Genomic DNA, 19,704 nt, shown 5'->3' with positions numbered 1-19,704 from the left:
GGTAAGTTCAATTCGAGGAGCTGCCACTATTGTGACTCTGAGAAGGTCACTATGGGTACATGCATTGTACTGAGAAGCTGTCTCTGGAGCCAACTCTGTCCATACAATAACAATTTCATTACATTTCCTTTTTATGTCATTCCTGAAAAGCAAAACGAAAAACTGTAATGTGCCAACCAAGTCATGTTTGATTGTTCACTGAATGACATAACAGGACCAGAATGCTCTGCAAGTGCACAGAATGTTTTTTTTGTAATAACTGTGTTAATTAGTTGTTTACTTTAATGACATGTTTAGTAATATCAGCCATCAGGTAATTTATGCCTTAAAGTGTGTTCCAGTTAGTGCCACCCTTGCCTGCTGTTCTGTGCCAGGGTATAAAAAACCTTTGCCATCCTGCATTAGTGTCAGTCTGTTGTGAAGTTCTGTGCATCTGCGAAAAAATGGAATCCAATAAATAATGGAATTTGGCAGTAAAGCCAAAGTTTTCCCCTGTCTGCGTGAAGTGAATGCTACAATACTATATGATTTCTAGTTCTAGGCCTACTGCAGTATATATTTAGCCTAGAAATCTAGACGCACGCTAGCGGTATGGTTCTGTAATTCCTCTATTAGCTACACAAATGCTGTTTCGTGTTGTATTAGGTGTTTTTGCTACTTGGCTGCGTAATGATCATTATAAGTTGCCATGGCAGTCGCTTAAAAGATTTGGTCTAGCTGGGAGGTAATCACACACAGGAACAAATTAGCATACGACTAAGCAATACACAATAATCAAATCGAATAAATAAAATAGTGTAGCCTACATTAACACCGTAGTAGCACACTTGATAAAGTAAATACATAATCGTCAGCTCCTGCCATGAAGCCGGAAACATAGCCTACTAGCAACAACACATTGCAAACGGGTTGCTTTCTCCCAGTTAGCTATTAAAACTTGACCAACATAGCGTTAACCACTTGCAACAGGCTGCAACGTGAGAAAACTGACGCGCAACATTGAACGAGACAAATCTTAATAACACATTCAATCTTATGCATCATTCAGTACCACGGTAAATTACGATAAAACTCATGGTATAGGAATATGCTATACCCTATAGCATATTGCAGGAGTGATTAAAAAAAGTCAGGAGCTGACCTGCGGCTGACAATGGGGCTTGACCTAACAGCTCGTGCAGAGATGTGGGGCTTGACTTTGCGGCTCCTCTTACTGGCAACGAGCACCACCTGCAGTGTGGGACAGTAGGCCTACGTTATGCCCCTGTACGGGATTCTGTATGAGAAAACAGATACAATTGAGAGGGATGAGCTTGTGGTTGGTGAATATTTTATTTACTATTAGTTGCAGTCAGTGTATCATATTCGTAATGCATTAGTCCCAGAATAAAACTGCAAGTTCAAGAGGCATTCCACGTTCACTATCTTACGACGTCACGTCGCAGACTGCGCTTTTATTACGTCATTAGGATTCTGTTGTTTACGTGGAATGTTAGTTGAGTTTACAGTTTTATTCTGAACATTACCTGGCTGGTGTGCAGACGGTTATCGGCTACATATCAACTGACTTAACTCATAAGGTGTGTGTTTGCCCACATGATCATGGGTGCAACGGTGGTCGAAGGTAAGAAAATAATGGAATGCTACTCCTAGGCCATTTAAATATTGACTGATATTATTTTCAGCACATCCTAATTTTTCAATCATGATTTCAGGTGAGCCACGCGGTGGCGTACCTTCATACATGCCACCTTCATTGGAATTTTCTGAGGCCATGATGATGGATCAAAACAATCCATTCAAGCTCTTAATTGATCAAAAAAAAGTAAGTGTGGCTAAATAACGGAACAAAAATCATAATTTTAGGTATTTAGATTTGAGTCGATTCGATTAGATTCAACTTAATTGTCATTGTGCAGAGTACAAATACAAAGACAACGAAATTCAGCTTGCGTAGACAAAGTATAGACAGGTGGTCTATACCTGTATTCAGTATGAACCATATAGACAAATTTACAGTATGTTCATCTACAGTGTGCAGTGTGGTAACAGTACCATTGTAGTGCAGAAACAATAACCATATAAGAGTAGCCTAGTAAGAACAACTGTATGTGCAGGATGAATAGTATGAGGAGCAGTAGAATATGGCTATGTATAAGTGTAATTACAGCAGGTACATCTATAAATAATAGAACTCTATGGGCGGGATAGGTTAGTGCAACTGGGGGGCGGGGGGGGGGGGGGGGGGGGTGGTCTGTTGAGGGCCTAAAAATGGATAGGAGAAAGTTTCAAACGTGAAGACCATTTTTTTTTTTACCCATCGGCACATACCCACAGGTGCAAAGTCCAAACAAGGAAAAATACCTGTTGGGTATGAAGGTTTGGCTGCAGACCCAGATGGGATTGCAGCGTGTGGGACAACACCTTCCCCAACTGAACGGCACTGTCCCCTTACCTGAGGAGGTACCTGCTTTAGTCAACCCAGCAGTTTAGTGCTTGAGATTCTGAAACTGCTCTGGTTCTGATCTGATCAGCGGCCAAGATGCTGAAACTACTTTAGTTCTGATTCAATTACACACCAACATACTATAAATAAATCACTCAGATATACATACCCTGATTCTCATCCAAGATACTGAAGCTGTTTTAGTTCTGATTTGACTACACACCAACATACTATAAATCACTCAGATTCTTCCCTGATTGTCCAAGATACTGAAGCTGTTTTAGTTCTGACCCGATTACACACCTACATACTGAAACCACTCTGATTCGATGGGCACATAGTCCATTCCAGACTGCCTTTGGCTTTTTTCAGCAGATAAGCTGTTCCCCAGTAACCCAGCCCCCCTCTTTGTACCCTCAGGCTGTGTTAGCGGCTGCTGCCTGCCCCTCTGTGGTGGATGACGGCTGGACATCATTCATGTTCAGCATGATCCACCGGATGGTGACGGAGGAGAACGGCCGAGCTGAGCTCTGGGCCACCGTGCTCCAGTTTAAGGAGCAGGCCCTCGTCCAGGAAGCCCAAGCCAAACTCGACCTGCTGTCCTGCCAACCAAGGCAGGTGTTGCCCATATGATCACACACACCTATACACACTTAAGGCACATTCACACTAGAGCCTTTGGTCCGGATCCAAGTTCGTTTAGAATGTGGGCCATTTTCTTGCCCATATCATACACCGATACACACGTAAATGCACTCAGCTCTACTGTCTGATAGACTGGTGTCCAAATGTAGATAGATTTACGGTGATATGATACATTGCGGTGATAATGTAGCGGTTAAGGAGCTGGGCTAGCTAAAGTTATGGATTCAATTCCCGGCTTCCACAGTTGTGCTCTTCAGCAAGGCACTTTAAGGCACTGTGTTAACTTAACACATTAACAGTTATTCAGCTACCCAATAGCATAAAGAACATACCTGGGAGGCTGAATAGGCTAAATTAACATAATAAGCCAGCGAGTCCAACAAGCAAGTTAGGTAAGCATGATTCAGTTAATTTTTTCAGGGGTACAGGAGCAGCATATAGTTGTCATAAGCCTAAAGTGCCCCTCTTGCGGCTGTAGACGGTATTGTTTACTTTTTGGTTCATGTCAGTCAGTATAAATTAACATTTAAAAACATGTTAAATTATATATATTTTGATATAAGTCACAACTGACTATAAGTCACAGGGCCAGCCAAACTATGAAAACAAGTGCGACTTATAGTCCGGAAAATACGGTAAGTGTAAATGTGACTGCTTGAGGCCTTGCTAGTCAAGGTTGATGCTGCTTGTTAAATGACTGGCTGCCTGACTACTGCTCCCTCCTGCTCTCCTGTCCTGTCTGTGCAGGTGTGGTGAAGAGGCAGGTCAAGGCCCTCTTACGGAGTGTATTCGTGTGACCTCCCAGCTGATGCACCAGCAGGTGGGCTATCTGTTTCCTGCAAATGGTCTCCTTGCAATAGTCAAAAAGCGAAACTGACAGGCTATGCAATGTAAAATACATTTTGATGTCTAACGGAACTTAAATTCAACACTGTATTTCTCAGTGGTCCTTAAACAAACAAACTGATATAAAATGACCTGATATAAAATGTCTGAATGAATTGTGTCTTATTAAATATTATGATGTCTAATTATGAACTCTCTTTTGTCTGTAATATTTATTGTTATTCTAAGGTCTCCTTTTGCACTGTAGCATGATTGACAGTCCTCGTCTGTAAGTCATTTTGGATAAAAGTGTCAGTTGCAAATGAATACATATAAGTGTAAATGTTTTATTTTTGTCTGCAGGCCCAGATGAAGAAGCTTATTCAGGCCACTCAGGCTGCAAGCGAGGACAGGAAGATGCTCCTGAAACACCTGGACGACCTCAAGACCCAGAGAGCATCAACCATTCAGCTGCAGAAGCAAGCTGAGGTCTACCGAAAGGTCAGGGGTCACCAGGAAACACACAACCAGCAGGAAAACACACCACACATTGCGGTCATCAGGAAAACAGACGACAATACAGTCACCAAGACAACAAACACACCACAGTCACCAAGAACATACACACACTACAGTCACCAAGAAAACACACACAATAAAGTCACTAGTAAAAAACACACATACTATAGTCACCAGGAAAACACACACACACACACCTCAGCCACAGCTGCCTGCAGTGGAATGATTTGACGTCATAATTCAACTTTGCAGGAGGCCCAAATGTCTGAGTCTGTCGTAGAGACCTCAGTTCTGCAACCTGGTCAGATGCAGCGAACAGACCTGAAGGTCCCGGAGGCCAAGCTGGTCTCCCCTGCAGCATCTGTAAGTCATTGACTGATTTGTTTCCCCTTAAAGCCACCTGTACTTACTGTGGGAAGGCCTATGCCTATCTGATGTACAATACCGGTACTCTTACAGCCGGCCTACACCGGCTACACAATTGAAGCTCTCCATACAAAGAAAATTGTTGCAGCATAAATCATTATACTTCACACTGTAATCTAACCAGATTACATGATAGCAGTGTACAGTATTTACATCTGTGAACTTGTAAATACCATACTGTAATCCACCCAGATTGTGCCCTTGAGTAAGGTGCTTAACCCCAAGTTGCTATGGGGACAATGTAGTCCCTTACAATAGAATTGACATATGTAAATTAATACATGTACATTTAAATAACAGTGCATTAATTTCCAGGCTCCTGACCAGGACACTAAGGTCCTCTACTCTGAGGTGCAGGATACTGAGGACCAGACCTTTGAACAAGATCTGAGTCTGAAGGTGGCGATGGGAGAACACCAGGAGAAGGTGGACAAGTCCTCATACGAAAATGATAAGTATGAAGAGCTCTCCACAAAGGTATGTGGTGTGCAGAGTGACTATAAGGGCATGATCAGACAGGGGCTGGTTTGTCACTCGTAAAACAGTGAGGTGCACTATATTTTGATAAAAACATGAAGGTTGTTGGGCGCTTTTCCTCATCGAGTTGATTTTTCAATTGGAGGTGAAATAAGCAGCCTGTTAAAAGCTTACTGCCTTTACAACACAACAGAAAATCAAAACCAGTTTTCTTACAGATACATCATAAATCATGTACTGATCATGTATAGATGACCCATAAATCATATACTGCAGCTAGTCTTATTCGTTCAGACATATCAAGCATAAGGACATTGTAGACACAGAAGCAGGTTGCACCATTTCTCATATGGTCTCAGTGATGACCTTTCTGATACATTTCTGTGTGTCCAGGATCTTTATGACCTGCTTTTGGCTAAGCAAGGCGAGCTGGAGGAGATCTTCCATAAGAACGGCACTCTCCGTACTCTGTCTCCGAAGTATGAGGTGGCTTCTCATGATGCTGCAGTGATGCCGGACGACACAGAGGACATTGACCTTCAGTGCAAAGATGACTTTGAGTCCGGCGAGGATGAGGCTGAGACCTGCTCGTCCCTCAGCAGCACTGATGACTGCGTAGAGTTTCTGGTGAGACCCTGCCTGACCTCTGACCTTCCCACAGAGTTCTAACCATATATATATATACGTCGATACCGCATGGTTCTAACCATAGATATATATACGTCGATACCATATGTTTTTAATACCCAACACAGGTGACACTTGGCACAGACTGGGTCACATACTAGAGGCAACAAATATCAGGCTATTTTTAACACTTTTCTTTGGAACCTAATGTTCTGTTTGGTCTGATAAGAACCAGCATCAGACTGACCCGTAAATGTACAACCCAAGTCTTTTGGGGTGATGGAGAAGATTTCTCCAGGCACTAACGTCTAAGCATTAAACTAAGATTGTCACATTCCCAGCCTTCACCTGGTCCTTTAAGATCCTGTAAGTAAAACTCGCATTCTCTCTTTCAGCTCACTGACAGTGCCGTGTCCGCTGCGGAGGAGACACCCCGAGTCTCAGCCCGTTCTGACCAGCAGGCGTTGGGCCAGCTTAACCGCGAGGACAAGGCCGCCCCCTCCAACACCAGGGCTCAGGACCAAGCCTCCTGGAGCACTAAAGCTGGGCAGGCGGGGTCAAAGGTCACGATCCCCACCAGACAGCTGCAGGTGCAGGCCCTTGACACGCCGCACCACCCGGGCAAGGTGGAGATGCTCGTGCACCACGCCGTGCAGGAGATGTGGCAGAGCTTTGAGCTCGGACAAGGCCCAAAGGATCTCTCCGGAGTCCGAACCCCCAGGCCATCGGAGCAGTATCTGGTGATGGATACCCCTGGACAAGCCACAAACACCATCAGCAGACGCAGTTACAACAAGGTTCGATAAGAGTCGAGGGAATAGGCAACATAGCCAATACAACTTAATTGCATTGAGATGTTGTTCATTGATGTTTGTTTGTATTATTTCTGTACATGTGCAGCTCATCTTTGATCTGTCCTGGGAGACCCTTCAGGACCTCTGTGCCAAAGACCCTACCACACAGCCTGTGTGGAAACAAATTCAGCCTGAGCGCCGTAACTATGTCAACAAGCTGAAATCCTTTGATGGCCTTTCAAAAGTCCAGGTAAAGCAATAACATTTGAATAGACAATATATGACATCTGCCCATCTGTTTAAGACATCTATTTAAAAACTTCTGTAGAATTCCTGAGTCATTTTAACTAACAAACATCCTGTAATAGACCCTTTCAAATATGTTCCCAGAGGGTTTCAATGTTCAGAAACGTTCAAAACCAACGCAGATACTTTGGAATGAAAATGTGTAATGCTCTACAAAATGTTGTTTTTTACATTTCGCATCTGTTTGTTTATTAAGTTGAAAGGGTCTATAGAGGGCTAATAGTCTCCTGTCTTTATCCAGCATTACATCACTGAGGAAGTCTTCAAGCTTTGTGGCCTCCAGGAAGGAAAAGATGCAGGGGCTTATGGGAAGGTTTTTGCCCACATTTTCAAAGGCCTCAATATGGAGAAATATGATCAGATCTTGGTGAGTTCCAATGCTGCAAGAGCACAACACTACATATGTTCTTTGGAACTGACCCATCATGATATATATAGGGCATACTGTAAAACATCCAGTACATGTTTGTAAATGCAATTACAGTTCCTTATCACCCGGAGAGAAGAAATACTCTTTTCTGATTGGCTGGGTGGCTTTAAATTCTGAATAACGGGACACCTATGAAGTAGAACTGGTTAAAAAAAGTTTAATCGCCGCTTCATATAACTAACATAGTAGGAAGACGGTTGAGCCTGGAGGCAGGCTTCACAACAATGGAATCAAACACTAAAAAATGGTACAAACACTGAACACACTAACTCTTCACATCAACTCGGTCCTCCAGATCAAAGACATACCTGTGGAGGAACACCAGTGGCGTGACCAAGACCGAGAGGCCTACGATGTAAAGAACAAGTACGCCAAAGTGGTTTTTGATCACTTAATAGACGACACCCTCACATGCCTGCTTGGCCTTTCAAAAAAGAAAAACAAAAGGTCCTAAAGCCCCTCCCATCCCCTGTGCCCCCCAAACCCCATTACTCCCTATTAAATGTCATTGCAATTGTAGTGGTACGCCTTCTTCTTATAGGAGAGTGGTTGGTTACAGACCAACTAATTCATACAATGTATTGTAAAAGAGTTTAATCTAAAGTGTAAACTGGTAGTAATAACAAAAATGATGTATTTATCTATTTACCTTAATATTTAATATATATTTAGATCCAAATACACTTTTATGAATTTTCAAACCAGTTCAAATATATATGATCTGAATCTAGGACATTTTTCGCTCTGTAATACAATCTGCTTTTTCCTGGATAAGCTAAATTCAGGACAATCCCAGAAAGTATTGAAGGCATCACCTTGTTGAATTTATGTTACATTCAAAGGCTGAGATATATTTTGTCACTTTTATTTTCATATGTTTATTTATTTATTTATTCATTTGCAAGAGCTGTCTACATGTGAATCAAACAGTAAATGCATATATTTTTTAATTAAAAAACAAACAAATCTGACCTCATATCAATTAATTGTAAATTTCACTTTTGTCTATTTTTCCTTCACCTACCCTGAAGTCCTGAACACTAATACTCTATGACTCCATTTTGGATTTTCTTCTTTACATTGTTGTTCCAACTATCTACACATGTTTAGTAGGCTACAGCACATCAGCATTTCAAACAAGCTTGAATGATGTTGCTGCTTTTATTGTAGGGAAACAAGACTGAAGTAGACTGCTGTAAAAGAGAGAGAAGGAAAAAAGCAAAATAAGTGGGAAGAGGGTGAGACTTTAAATTAATTGGATGAGACTCAAAGGGGGGGGGGGTGCAAGTGTGTGTGTTTGGAGGGCGGGGGCGGGTCAGTCAAAAGCCTTTTAGTCAGTAGTGCTGTGGCGCAACTGGCTACAGCAACCGTTCCACATTGGGGTCCAAGTGTCCATGGGAACCCGGTGCTAAACATCAATTATAATTCTGAGAACACTCTTTTTGATGAACAGTACTACAAAAAGAATGCATTGAACAAGAACATAAACAAGAACAGAAATAACTATTTAGAACATGTGTACATACAATGCTATCCAGTATCCAGCATATTTCAGTCCCTGTTTACGGACAATAGCAACAAGTGCAAGTCAAGTTGTACACGTAACTTCTTACAACAGGGCGAAGCATCTTGTAATCTACAGGTAACTGGTATTTAAAGGTAAACGTCAGACAGGTATTTAGCAGACGGTTTTATCCAAAGCGTTGGGAATCGAACCCTGGGCCAACCGCAGAGTGGCGACCTGCTGCATCGCCAAGCCCCATATCTCCTAGTGATGTTGGTGGTGGTCTAGTGGTCAAGGATCTGAACTTCCACAATGGAACACTTGAAGGTTGTGAGTTCAATCCGAGGAGCTGCCACCATTGTGACTCAGAGCAGGTCACTATGGGTACATTGTACTGAGGAGCTGTCTCTGGAGCCAACTCTGTCCAAGGTCTCCCACAACTGCCCCACGGTGAAGATAGCCTTTTTTTTCAGACTCAACCTGGGTTCCCTTGGGTATTTGGATCTGAACATGGTATGGACGCTGTAGCACCCGAGATGAAGATAATCTTACCACAAAATAATCCATTCTGGTTGAATTCTTCTGATGTAGGCCTGTCTCCCAATGGCCAGTGCAGTGTCTTGGAACTAGAAATACAATGACAATTTCATTACTTTTCCTTTTTATGTCATTCCTGAAAAGCTAAAGGAAAAACTGTAATGTGCCAACCGAGTCATGTTTGATTGTTCATTGAATGACATCACAGCACCAGAATGCTCTGCAAGTGCACAGAATGTTTTATTGTAATAACTGTGCTAGTTGTTTACTTTAGTAATATCAGCCATCAGGTAATTTATGCCTTAAAGTGTGTTCCAGTTAGTGCCACCCTTGCCTGCTGTTCTGTGCCAGGGTATAAAAAACCTTTGCCATCCTGCATTAGTGTCAGTCTGTTGTGAAGTTCTGTGCATCTGCGAATAAACTAGTTCTAGGCCTACTGTAGTGTATATTTAGCCTATAAATATAGACGCACCCTAGCGGTAGTGTTATGATTCTGTAATTCATCTATAAGCTACACAAATGCTGTTTGGTGTTGTATTAGGTGTTTTTACTACTTGGCTGCGTAATGATCAGTATAAATTGCCATGGCAGTCGCTTAAAAGCTTAGCATTTGGTCTAGCTGGGAGGTAATCACACACAGGGACAAATGCGCATACGACTAAGCAATGCACAACAATTAGAATGACAATAATCAAATCGAAGAAATAAAATAGTGTAGTCTACATTAACACCTTAGCACCACACTTGATAAAGTAAATACATAATCGTCAGCTCCTGTCATGAAGCCGAAAACATAGCCTACTAGCAACAACACATTGCAAACGGGTTGCTTTCTCCCAGTTAGCTATGATCAAATAAAACTTGACCAACAAACCGTGTAATAGGCGTAGCGTTAACCACTTGCAACAGGCTACACCGTGAGAAAACTGACGCTCAACATTGAACGAGGCAAATCTTAATAACGCATGAAATCTTATGCATCATTCAGTACCACGGTAAATATCGATATAAACTAATGCTATAGCTATATGCTAGTGATTAAAAAATGGGACTTGACCTAACGGCTCGTCCAGAGATGTGGGGCTCCGCTTGACCTTGCGGCTCCTCTTATTGGCTCTGCAAGGAGCACCACCTGCAGTGTGGGACAGTAGGCCTACGTTATGCCCCTGTACGGGATTCTGTATGAAAAAACAGATGCAATTGAGAGGGATGAGCTTGTGGTTAGTGAATATTTTATTTACTATTAGTTGCAGTCAGTGTATCACAGAGCATGGCTCTGGTGTACCATATTCGTAATGCATTAGTCCCAGAATAAAACTGCAAGTTCAAGAGGCATCCACGTTCACTATCTTACGATGTCACGTCGCAGACTGTTCAGTCCAACTATTATGACAACTCATTAGGCTTTTATTACGTCATTAGGATTCTGTTGTTTATGTGGAATGTTAGTTGTTTACAGTTTTATTCTGAACATTACCTGGCTGGTGTGCAGACGTTTTTTTTAATCGCTCTTGATTTCTCACGGATTTTAGAATAGGCTACATATCAACTGACTTAAAACTCATAAGGTGTGTGTTTGCCCACATGATCATGGGTGCAACGGTGGTCGAAGGTAAGAAAATAATGGAAGGCTACTCCTAGGCCATTTAAATATTGACTGATATTATTTTCAGCACATCCTAATATTCCAATCATGATTTCAGGTGAGCCACACGGTGGCGTACCTTCATACATGCCACCTTCATTGGAATTTTCTGGCCTTGAAGGCCAAACTGAGGCCATGATCATGGATCAAAACAATCCATTCAAGGTCTTAATTGATCAAAAAAAAGTAAGTGTGGCTAAATAACGGAAGAATTAAGAACGGAAGTTAGAATACTACAGTGTATTAACAGAATATATTCTGAGAAAAACAGAATAAATATGGATATTCATTAAGTATAATTACATCATGTACATCTATAAATAATAGAACACTATGGGTGGGATAGGGTAGTGCAACTGGGGGGCGGGGGGGGGGGGGGGTCTGTTGAGGGCCTAAAAATGGATAGGAGAAAGTTTCAAACGTGAAGACCATTTACCAGCCATTTGCGTACCCACAGGTGCAAGGTCCAAACAAGGAAAAATACCTGTTGGGTATGAAGGTTTGGCTGCAGACCCAGATGGGAATGCAGCGTGTGGGACAACACCTTCCCCGACTGAACGGCACTGTCCCCTTACCTGAGGAGGTACCTGCTTTAGTCAACCCAGCAGTTTAGTGCTTGAGATTCTGAAACTGCTCTGGTTCTGATCTGATCAGCGGCCAAGATGCTGAAACTACTTTAGTTCTGATTCAATTACACACCAACATACTATAAATAAATCACTCAGATATACATACCCTGATTCTCACCCAAGATACTGAAGCTGTTTTAGTTCTGACCCGATTACACACCTATACTGAAACCACTCTGATTCGACATGATGGGCACATACTCCATTCCGGACTGCCTTTCAGCAGATAAGCTGTTCCCCAGTAACCCAGTCCCCCTTTTTGTACCCTCAGGCTGCGTTAACGGCTGCTGCTTGCCCCTCTGTGGTGGATGACGGCTGGACATCATTCATGTTCAGCATGATCCACCGGATGGTGACGGAGGAGAACGGCCGAGCTGAGCTCTGGGCCACCGTGCTCCAGTTTAAGGAGCAGGCCCTCGTCCAGGAAGCCCAAGCCAAACTCGACCTGCTGTCCTGCCAACCAAGGCAGGTGTTGCCCATATGATCACACACACCTATACACACTTAAAGCACATTCACACTAGAGCCTTTGGTCCGGATCCAATTTCGTTTAGAATGTGGGCCATTTTTTTGCCCATATCATACACCGATACACACGTAAATGCACTCAGCTCTACTGTCTGATAGACTGGTGTCCAAATGTAGATAGATTTACGGTGATATGATACATTGCGGTGATAATGTAGCGGTTAAGGAGCTGGGCTAGCTAAAGTTATGGATTCAATTCCCGGCTTCCACAGTTGTGCTCTTCAGCAAGGCACTTTAAGGCACTGTGTTAACTTAACACATTAACAGTTATTCAGCTACCCAATAGCATAAAGAACATACCTGGGAGGCTGAATAGGCTAAATTAACATAATAAGCCAGCGAGTCCAACAAGCAAGTTAGGTAAGCATGATTCAGTTCATTTTTTCAGGGGTACAGGAGCAGCATATAGTTGTCATAAGCCTAAAGTGCCCCTCTTGCGGCTGTAGACGGTATTGTTTACTTTTTGGTTCATGTCAGTCAGTATAAATTAACATTTAAAAACATGTTAAATTATATATATTTTGATATAAGTCACAACTGACTATAAGTCACAGGGCCAGCCAAACTATGAAAACAAGTGCGACTTATAGTCCGGAAAATACGGTAAGTGTAAATGTGACTGCTTGAGGCCTTGCTAGTCAAGGTTGATGCTGCTTGTTAAATGACTGGCTGCCTGACTACTGCTCCCTCCTACTCTCCTGTCCTGTCTGTGCAGGTGTGGTGAAGAGGCAGGTCAAGGCCCTCTTACGGAGTGTATTCGTGTGACCTCCCAGCTGATGCACCAGCAGGTGGGCTATCTGTTTCCTGCAAATGGTCTCCTTGCAATAGTCAAAAAGCGAAACTGACAGGCTATGCAATGTAAAATACATTTTGATGTCTAACGGAACTTAAATTCAACACTGTATTTCTCAGTGGTCCTTAAACAAACAAACTGATATAAAATGACCTGATATAAAATGTCTGAATGAATTGTGTCTTATTAAATATTATGATGTCTAATTATGAACTCTCTTTTGTCTGTAATATTTATTGTTATTCTAAGGTCTCCTTTTGCACTGTAGCATGATTGACAGTCCTCGTCTGTAAGTCATTTTGGATAAAAGTGTCAGTTGCAAATGAATACATATAAGTGTAAATGTTTTATTTTTGTCTGCAGGCCCAGATGAAGAAGCTTATTCAGGCCACTCAGGCTGCAAGCGAGGACAGGAAGATGCTCCTGAAACACCTGGACGACCTCAAGACCCAGAGAGCATCAACCATTCAGCTGCAGAAGCAAGCTGAGGTCTACCGAAAGGTCAGGGGTCACCAGGAAACACACAACCAGCAGGAAAACACACCACACATTGCGGTCATCAGGAAAACAGACGACAATACAGTCACCAAGACAACACACACACCACAGTCACCAAGAACATACACACACTACAGTCACCAAGAAAACACACACAATAAAGTCACTAGTAAAAAACACACATACTATAGTCACCAGGAAAACACACACACACACACCTCAGCCACAGCTGCCTGCAGTGGAATGATTTGACGTCATAATTCAACTTTGCAGGAGGCCCAAATGTCTGAGTCTGTCGTAGAGACCTCAGTTCTGCAACCTGGTCAGATGCAGCGAACAGACCTGAAGGTCCCGGAGGCCAAGCTGGTCTCCCCTGCAGCATCTGTAAGTCATTGACTGATTTGTTTCCCCTTAAAGCCACCTGTACTTACTGTGGGAAGGCCTATGCCTATCTGATGTACAATACCGGTACTCTTACAGCCGGCCTACACCGGCTACACAATTGAAGCTCTCCATACAAAGAAAATTGTTGCAGCATAAATCATTATACTTCACACTGTAATCTAATCAGATTACATGATAGCAGTGTACAGTATTTCCATCTGTGAACTTGTAAATACCATACTGTAATCCACCCAGATTGTGCCCTTGAGTAAGGTGCTTAACCCCAAGTTGCTATGGGGACAATGTAGTCCCTTACAATAGAATTGACATATGTAAATTAATACATGTACATTTAAATAACAGTGCATTAATTTCCAGGCTCCTGACCAGGACACTAAGGTCCTCTACTCTGAGGTGCAGGATACTGAGGACCAGACCTTTGAACAAGATCTGAGTCTGAAGGTGGCGATGGGAGAACACCAGGAGAAGGTGGACAAGTCCTCATACGAAAATGATAAGTATGAAGAGCTCTCCACAAAGGTATGTGGTGTGCAGAGTGACTATAAGGGCATGATCAGACAGGGGCTGGTTTGTCACTCGTAAAACAGTGAGGTGCACTATATTTTGATAAAAACATGAAGGTTGTTGGGCGCTTTTCCTCATCGAGTTGATTTTTCAATTGGAGGTGAAATAAGCAGCCCGTTAAAAGCTTACTGCCTTTACAACACAACAGAAAATCAAAACCAGTTTTCTTACAGATACATCATAAATCATGTACTGATCATGTATAGATGACCCATAAATCATATACTGCAGCTAGTCTTATTCGTTCAGACATATCAAGCATAAGGACATTGTAGACACAGAAGCAGGTTGCACCATTTCTCATATGGTCTCAGTGATGACCTTTCTGATACATTTCTGTGTGTCCAGGATCTTTATGACCTGCTTTTGGCTAAGCAAGGCGAGCTGGAGGAGATCTTCCAGAAGAACGGCACTCTCCGTACTCTGTCTCCGAAGTATGAGGTGGCTTCTCATGATGCTGCAGTGATGCCGGACGACACAGAGGACATTGACCTTCAGTGCAAAGATGACTTTGAGTCCGGCGAGGATGAGGCTGAGACCTGCTCGTCCCTCAGCAGCACTGATGACTGCGTAGAGTTTCTGGTGAGACCCTGCCTGACCTCTGACCTTCCCACAGAGTTCTAACCATATATATATATATATACGTCGATACCGCATGGTTCTAACCATAGATATATATACGTCGATACCATATGTTTTTAATACCCAACACAGGTGACACTTGGCACAGGCTGGGTCACATACTAGAGGCAACAAATATCAGGCTATTTTTAACACTTTTCTTTGGAACCTAATGTTCTGTTTGGTCTGATAAGAACCAGCATCAGACTGACCCGTAAATGTACAACCCAAGTCTTTTGGGGTGATGGAGAAGATTTCTCCAGGCACTAACGTCTAAGCATTAAACTAAGATTGTCACATTCCCAGCCTTCACCTGGTCCTTTAAGATCCTGTAAGTAAAACTCGCATTCTCTCTTTCAGCTCACTGACAGTGCCGTGTCCGCTGCGGAGGAGACACCCCGAGTCTCAGCCCGTTCTGACCAGCAGGCGTTGGGCCAGCTTAACCGCGAGGACAAGGCCGCCCCCTCCAACACCAGGGCTCAGGACCAAGCCTCCTGGAGCACTAAAGCTGGGCAGGCGGGGTCAAAGGTCACGATCCCCACCAGACAGCTGCAGGTGCAGGCCCTTGACACGCCGCACCACCCGGGCAAGGTGGAGATGCTCGTGCACCACGCCGTGCAGGAGATGTGGCAGAGCTTTGAGCTCGGACAAGGCCCAAAGGATCTCTCCGGAGTCCGAACCCCCAGGCCATCGGAGCAGTATCTGGTGATGGATACCCCTGGACAAGCCACAAACACCATCAGCAGACGCAGTTACAACAAGGTTCGATAAGAGTCGAGGGAATAGGCAACATAGCCAATACAACTTAATTGCATTGAGATGTTGTTCATTGATGTTTGTTTGTATTATTTCTGTACATGTGCAGCTCATCTTTGATCTGTCCTGGGAGACCCTTCAGGACCTCTGTGCCAAAGACCCTACCACACAGCCTGTGTGGAAACAAATTCAGCCTGAGCGCCGTAACTATGTCAACAAGCTGAAATCCTTTGATGGCCTTTCAAAAGTCCAGGTAAAGCAATAACATTTGAATAGACAATATATGACATCTGCCCATCTGTTTAAGACATCTATTTAAAAACTTCTGTAGAATTCCTGAGTCATTTTAACTAACAAACATCCTGTAATAGACCCTTTCAAATATGTTCCCAGAGGGTTTCAATGTTCAGAAACGTTCAAAACCAACGCAGATACTTTGGAATGAAAATGTGTAATGCTCTACAAAATGTTGTTTTTTACATTTCGCATCTGTTTGTTTATTAAGTTGAAAGGGTCTATAGAGGGCTAATAGTCTCCTGTCTTTATCCAGCATTACATCACTGAGGAAGTCTTCAAGCTTTGTGGCCTCCAGGAAGGAAAAGATGCAGGGGCTTATGGGAAGGTTTTTGCCCACATTTTCAAAGGCCTCAATATGGAGAAATATGATCAGATCTTGGTGAGTTCCAATGCTGCAAGAGCACAACACTACATATGTTCTTTGGAACTGACCCATCATGATATATATAGGGCATACTGTAAAACATCCAGTACATGTTTGTAAATGCAATTACAGTTCCAGAAGAAATACTCTTTTCTGATTGGCTGGGTGGCTTTAAATTCTGAATAACGGGACACCTATGAAGTAGATCTGGTTAAAAAAAGTTTAATCGCCGCTTCATATAACTAACATAGTAGGAAGACGGTTGAGCCTGGAGGCAGGCTTCACAACAATGGAATCAAACACTAAAAAATGGTACAAACACTGAACACACTAACTCTTCACATCAACTCGGTCCTCCAGATCAAAGACATACCTGTGGAGGAACACCAGTGGCGTGACCAAGACCGAGAGGCCTACGATGTAAAGAACAAGTACGCCAAAGTGGTTTTTGATCACTTAATAGACGACACCCTCACATGCCTGCTTGGCCTTTCAAAAAAGAAAAACAAAAGGTCCTAAAGCCCCTCCCATCCCCTGTGCCCCCCAAACCCCATTACTCCCTATTAAATGTCATTGCAATTGTAGTGGTACGCCTTCTTCTTATAGGAGAGTGGTTGGTTACAGACCAACTAATTCATACAATGTATTGTAAAAGAGTTTAATCTAAAGTGTAAACTGGTAGTAATAACAAAAATGATGTATTTATCTATTTACCTTAATATTTAATATATATTTAGATCCAAATACACTTTTATGAATTTTCAAACCAGTTCAAATATATATGATCTGAATCTAGGACATTTTTCGCTCTGTAATACAATCTGCTTTTTCCTGGATAAGCTAAATTCAGGACAATCCCAGAAAGTATTGAAGGCATCACCTTGTTGAATTTATGTTACATTCAAAGGCTGAGATATATTTTGTCACTTTTATTTTCATATGTTTATTTATTTATTTATTCATTTGCAAGAGCTGTCTACATGTGAATCAAACAGTAAATGCATATATTTTTTAATTAAAAAACAAACAAATCTGACCTCATATCAATTAATTGTAAATTTCACTTTTGTCTATTTTTCCTTCACCTACCCTGAAGTCCTGAACACTAATACTCTATGACTCCATTTTGGATTTTCTTCTTTACATTGTTGTTCCAACTATCTACACATGTTTAGTAGGCTACAGCACATCAGCATTTCAAACAAGCTTGAATGATGTTGCTGCTTTTATTGTGGGGAAACAAGACTGAAGTAGACTGCTGTAAAAGAGAGAGAAGGAAAAAAGCAAAATAAGTGGGAAGAGGGTGAGACTTTAAATTAATTGGATGAGACTGAAAGGGGGGGGGGGGGGGGGGGGTGCAAGTGTGTGTGTTTGGAGGGCGGGGGCGGGTCAGTCAAAAGCCTTTTAGTCAGTAGTGCTGTGGCGCAACTGGCTACAGCAACCGTTCCACATTGGGGTCCAAGTGTCCATGGGAACCCGGTGCTAAACATCAATTATAATTCTGAGAACACTCTTTTTGATGAACAGTACTACAAAAAGAATGCATTGAACAAGAACATAAACAAGAACAGAAATAACTATTTAGAACATGTGTACATACAATGCTATCCAGTATCCAGCATATTTCAGTCCCTGTTTACGGACAATAGCAACAAGTGCAAGTCAAGTTGTACACGTAACTTCTTACAACAGGGCGAAGCATCTTGTAATCTACAGGTAACTGGTATTTAAAGGTAAACGTCAGACAGGTATTTAGCAGACGGTTTTATCCAAAGCGTTGGGAATCGAACCCTGGGCCAACCGCAGAGTGGCGACCTGCTGCATCGCCAAGCCCCATATCTCCTAGTGATGTTGGTGGTGGTCTAGTGGTCAAGGATCTGAACTTCCACAATGGAACACTTGAAGGTTGTGAGTTCAATCCGAGGAGCTGCCACCATTGTGACTCAGAGCAGGTCACTATGGGTACATTGTACTGAGGAGCTGTCTCTGGAGCCAACTCTGTCCAAGGTCTCCCACAACTGCCCCACGGTGAAGATAGCCTTTTTTTTCAGACTCAACCTGGGTTCCCTTGGGTATTTGGATCTGAACATGGTATGGACGCTGTAGCACCCGAGATGAAGATAATCTTACCACAAAATAATCCATTCTGGTTGAATTCTTCTGATGTAGGCCTGTCTCCCAATGGCCAGTGCAGTGTCTTGGAACTAGAAATACAATGACAATTTCATTACTTTTCCTTTTTATGTCATTCCTGAAAAGCTAAAGGAAAAACTGTAATGTGCCAACCGAGTCATGTTTGATTGTTCATTGAATGACATCACAGCACCAGAATGCTCTGCAAGTGCACAGAATGTTTTATTGTAATAACTGTGCTAGTTGTTTACTTTAGTAATATCAGCCATCAGGTAATTTATGCCTTAAAGTGTGTTCCAGTTAGTGCCACCCTTGCCTGCTGTTCTGTGCCAGGGTATAAAAAACCTTTGCCATCCTGCATTAGTGTCAGTCTGTTGTGAAGTTCTGTGCATCTGCGAATAAACTAGTTCTAGGCCTACTGTAGTGTATATTTAGCCTATAAATATAGACGCACCCTAGCGGTAGTGTTATGATTCTGTAATTCATCTATAAGCTACACAAATGCTGTTTGGTGTTGTATTAGGTGTTTTTACTACTTGGCTGCGTAATGATCAGTATAAATTGCCATGGCAGTCGCTTAAAAGCTTAGCATTTGGTCTAGCTGGGAGGTAATCACACACAGGGACAAATGCGCATACGACTAAGCAATGCACAACAATTAGAATGACAATAATCAAATCGAAGAAATAAAATAGTGTAGTCTACATTAACACCTTAGCACCACACTTGATAAAGTAAATACATAATCGTCAGCTCCTGTCATGAAGCCGAAAACATAGCCTACTAGCAACAACACATTGCAAACGGGTTGCTTTCTCCCAGTTAGCTATGATCAAATAAAACTTGACCAACAAACCGTGTAATAGGCGTAGCGTTAACCACTTGCAACAGGCTACACCGTGAGAAAACTGACGCTCAACATTGAACGAGGCAAA

The 19,704-nt window shown here is 42.5% G+C and overlaps 2 protein-coding genes across 4 annotated transcripts; both read left to right on the top strand.

The window, feature by feature from the left end:
- Positions 1-1,525: 1,525 nt before the first annotated feature.
- Positions 1,526-8,014, top strand: LOC121699026. Of its 2 annotated transcripts, XM_042081622.1 has the most exons (13): positions 1,526-1,624; positions 1,716-1,825; positions 2,338-2,463; positions 2,867-3,060; positions 3,839-3,911; positions 4,280-4,417; positions 4,688-4,798; positions 5,177-5,338; positions 5,732-5,965; positions 6,361-6,762; positions 6,866-7,009; positions 7,307-7,432; positions 7,791-8,014. In XM_042081622.1, exons 1-13 carry the CDS (start codon positions 1,597-1,599, stop codon positions 7,947-7,949), a joined length of 2,007 nt encoding a protein of 668 aa, XP_041937556.1. In that variant the 5' UTR covers positions 1,526-1,596; the 3' UTR covers positions 7,950-8,014. The 2 variants fall into 2 exon arrangements, with proteins under 2 accessions (XP_041937556.1, XP_041937557.1); XM_042081623.1 differs by lacking the exon at positions 1,526-1,624 and having other exon boundaries at positions 1,775-1,829.
- A 2,975-nt stretch (positions 8,015-10,989) lies between these two features.
- Positions 10,990-17,220, top strand: LOC121698970. 2 transcript variants are annotated; one of them, XM_042081522.1, is made up of 13 exons: positions 10,990-11,148; positions 11,240-11,367; positions 11,639-11,764; positions 12,082-12,275; positions 13,054-13,126; positions 13,495-13,632; positions 13,903-14,013; positions 14,392-14,553; positions 14,947-15,180; positions 15,580-15,981; positions 16,085-16,228; positions 16,526-16,651; positions 16,997-17,220. In XM_042081522.1, exons 1-13 carry the CDS (start codon positions 11,121-11,123, stop codon positions 17,153-17,155), a joined length of 2,025 nt encoding a protein of 674 aa, XP_041937456.1. In that variant the 5' UTR covers positions 10,990-11,120; the 3' UTR covers positions 17,156-17,220. The 2 variants fall into 2 exon arrangements, with proteins under 2 accessions (XP_041937456.1, XP_041937457.1); XM_042081523.1 differs by lacking the exon at positions 10,990-11,148 and having other exon boundaries at positions 11,240-11,371.
- The last annotated feature ends 2,484 nt before the right edge of the window (positions 17,221-19,704 follow it).

Source organism: Alosa sapidissima, chromosome 23, assembly GCF_018492685.1.
Source record: "Alosa sapidissima isolate fAloSap1 chromosome 23, fAloSap1.pri, whole genome shotgun sequence".
Classification (NCBI taxonomy): domain Eukaryota; kingdom Metazoa; phylum Chordata; class Actinopteri; order Clupeiformes; family Clupeidae; genus Alosa; species Alosa sapidissima.
This window is presented reverse-complemented; position numbering and strand designations above follow the sequence as displayed.

Bases quoted from the DNA above. Each gene is read 5' to 3' on its own strand.
- LOC121699026 (XM_042081622.1), top strand. From the start codon at position 1,597: ATGATCATGGGTGCAACGGTGGTCGAAG. The intron at 4,418-4,687 runs GTCAGGGGTCAC...TCAACTTTGCAG, and splicing joins AAGCTGAGGTCTACCGAAAG to GAGGCCCAAATGTCTGAGTC. The intron at 4,799-5,176 runs GTAAGTCATTGA...ATTAATTTCCAG, and splicing joins TGGTCTCCCCTGCAGCATCT to GCTCCTGACCAGGACACTAA.
- LOC121698970 (XM_042081522.1), top strand. From the start codon at position 11,121: ATGATCATGGGTGCAACGGTGGTCGAAG. The intron at 14,014-14,391 runs GTAAGTCATTGA...ATTAATTTCCAG, and splicing joins TGGTCTCCCCTGCAGCATCT to GCTCCTGACCAGGACACTAA. The intron at 15,982-16,084 runs GTTCGATAAGAG...GTACATGTGCAG, and splicing joins GCAGACGCAGTTACAACAAG to CTCATCTTTGATCTGTCCTG.